The sequence below is a fragment of the Condylura cristata genome, unplaced genomic scaffold (genome assembly GCF_000260355.1).
Source record: "Condylura cristata isolate star-nosed mole 26May11 unplaced genomic scaffold, ConCri1.0 scaffold00014, whole genome shotgun sequence".
Lineage (NCBI taxonomy): Eukaryota > Metazoa > Chordata > Mammalia > Eulipotyphla > Talpidae > Condylura > Condylura cristata.
Window position 1 is genome coordinate 18086472 of NW_004567115.1, and position 2917 is coordinate 18089388.

The following is a 2917-nucleotide window of genomic DNA, read 5'->3' on the forward strand; positions in this document are numbered from 1 at the left end:
TTAATTATATTTTTAGCCCCAGACACTACAGCTGGATTTCCTGATGAAAATCTTGCCAAACTACCACCACCTTAAGAAGACTACGAAAGGAAGCTCAACTCCAGTTAAGAACTGAGAACAGTATATGAAAGGATAACACTTTGTCTTTTGAAAGAGCTGAAGTTGTTGATAACACTCTTAGCAGTTCATGGAACCTGTTGACTTTCTTTTGTAAATTGAGTTTTGAAGAAAGTAATAAATAGATTTTCATTGTAACTGCCCCCTATAATTTATATAAAATGTGTTATTTTCCTATATCTTCACTCCTTTTATGATAATTTACAAGTTTGTTTTTTTGTTATATAAAATGTTAGCCATAAATTTTAGCTATATATAAAAACTACCCATCGTAAAGAGCATATTATTGTGTATTTCTAGTCTGGTATACACTGAACTAAATAAAAATGTTGATAACAGGATTGTTAGTGTGCATACTTTAATCATTTTTTTGCTGCATTAACTTTTCTAAAATAACTCTTAATTTTTATTATGTATTAGCTATGGTTTTTACCTTTTTCATTTGTGGATTTTTAGTTGTTTAAAATTTCAGCAGCTATTGAATTAATTTAAGCTTCATTTTGTTCCCAAGAAAAAAAATGTTTTTCTTTTTAGTAAAGCAGAAGTAATCCAGATGTTGTCAGAGAATGCAAAGCCAAAGAGAATGGGGTAGTATTCTTGCTATGTTTATAAGCTTACGAAATTATTTTGATATATTAATCACTATTGTCCCTGCTTTAATTCTATTTAGTTATATAATGTCAAAATATGGAGGATTCTAGGGTTTTTTAATAATTCAAATGCATATACTAAATAGAATATATTTTCAATTTTTGATCAATAGATGTTGACTAGTACTAAGACATTAAATACATAAATATTTTCTCTCAAAGTTTCCTTTTTAGTTGTAGGTAATAGAAAGTAAAAGTATATTTGAACTTCTGAAAATGTCAGGGACAAATTAGCCTTTGTTCCCAATTCGAATGACTTAATTTTGGTAAGAATACTCATGGCTCAAGTTAGAAAACTATACGACTACATATAGTGACTGAAAAAGAGAGCATCCTGTCAGTGCACTATTTCTGATAACTGGTATTTGGTCATGTGGGTCACCTCCGGGGCTGGGGGTCAAACTCATGCTGAAGTGGCATTAGCTTCTTAGTGCTGTGCTTTAACCGGCTGTGCCACCAGGGAGGGCCCTGCTAAACCTTTTAAGATAGAGATTCTATAATTCAGGAGGCTTCCTAAATACTAGTTAGGAAAAGAACTATGGAGTTGCCTTGCTTAAAGTCTTTGCTTTTCAAATTTCTTAGGGATAATATAAAACAATAGAAATTTTTAAATGAATTGTTAGGTCTTCCCACTGAATTTAGTAAGTATTACCAAAAAAAAGATCCTCATGTTGAAGCTGTAGGTCATTTTGTCTAAAACTTTCAACTGGTCTGCTTATTATCACTCACTGTGGTGGTGAATTGTTGTTTAATTTATATAAGCAATATACTTTGCTTTTAGACAATTTAAGGAGTGAAGAAGTGCTTCTAATTCCATAATTCACTCAGGCATTTTGGTGACTAATTCTTCGAGTAATTCCAACCACTAATATAGATGATGATATTTTTCAGAGACTTTAAAGCTCTATAATTCCCATTGCATACTTGCTCTTATATCACAAGTAGGCACTAGGAAACAGGCTAGTTTTTCCCCTGTTAATTAGCAAATGGATACTTCTGAAATTTAGGCCAACCCATATAAAGTCTCCTCTAGACTTCTTTCACTCAACAAACTAGGATTAGTTCCTTTTCTGTTTGCTTCAAAATAATATAGTTTTATATTGTGGAGCATTAACTGAAAATAGACTCAGTGACACACAACACATTCAAATGGGGACTCAGGCATTGAATTCCTCTGTCTTCCCACAGAGAAATGCTGCTGGTCCTGCTAGACATCTTGCAAAGAACAGTTTGATCAAATTATCTTTCTTTTTTTTTAAGATTTATTTATTTATGCATACAGAACTAGGGTACAAGCCAGAAGTGCAGGGGCAGTGAGTGGCTTCACCAGAGACAGAGTGGGAAGCAGAACAGGCAGATTGATGAAGCACACTGCTGAGGGGAGCAGCGGGTGGGTCAGGAGAGGTCTGCCACTCCATGTGGGTCACCTCTGGGGGAGTGGGGATCGAACTCATGCTGAAGTGGCTTTAGTTTCTTAGTGCTGTGCTTTAACCCACTGTGCCACCAGGGAAGGCCTGATCAAATTATCTTTATTAGTGTTCCTCTCAATAGCATTTCAACACTAACTTCATGTGGATCTGAATGCTAAGTCTCTGAACTTAGGTTTTCCATTTCTTAAACCTACTTAGCTTTTCTATGACTCATACCTTTGAGTTAGTGTCTTAAGTGTCTGGTTCTCCAAGGAAAATAATGCTCTATGCTCAAGGCCCACCCAGTTTTCACAGCTGGTCCCCTGGTGGGCTTGTCTCTTTACTCCCTAATACAGTTTATGCCTTCCAGATTTCAGTTTCCAAACTTGTTTATGCAAGAAGTACTTAGGAATGATAAAATTTAATTCATTATTAGCAAAATTGAACAAATGGGAGTGTAAATAGAGTTGCAGTCTATGAAAATAAGTTGAATACTTGAAAAAAGATTGGGTAAGAACAGAAAAAAAAATGCTGTGGAATTAGGTCTGGGTAAGACAACTGTGAAAGTTTTGAAAAGAGGAAACCATTGTCAAAATGTAGAGTTTTGCCTTCAGAATGCTCTGCAAGTGAATTGAGTCCTCATTTCACTGAAATGAAAATGGATAGTGTTATTTGCTGTGTTAATTAATGACTTCTGTGCAGGCGTAGTTAGTAAACCCCACTGAAAGAAAAGTTGTCAAA

The 2917-nt window shown here is 34.7% G+C and overlaps 1 protein-coding gene across 1 annotated transcript in view; it reads left to right on the forward strand.

Moving 5' to 3' along the window:
• Positions 1-452, forward strand: part of DCTN6 (dynactin 6) — a 25302-nt gene extending 24850 nt beyond the window's left edge. Inside the window, exon 7 of the mRNA XM_004682208.2 lies at positions 17-452. Coding sequence (XP_004682265.1) covers positions 17-115 — 99 coding nt within the window. The 3' untranslated portion in view covers positions 116-452. The remainder of the gene's footprint in view (positions 1-16) is intronic.
• The last annotated feature ends 2465 nt before the right edge of the window (positions 453-2917 follow it).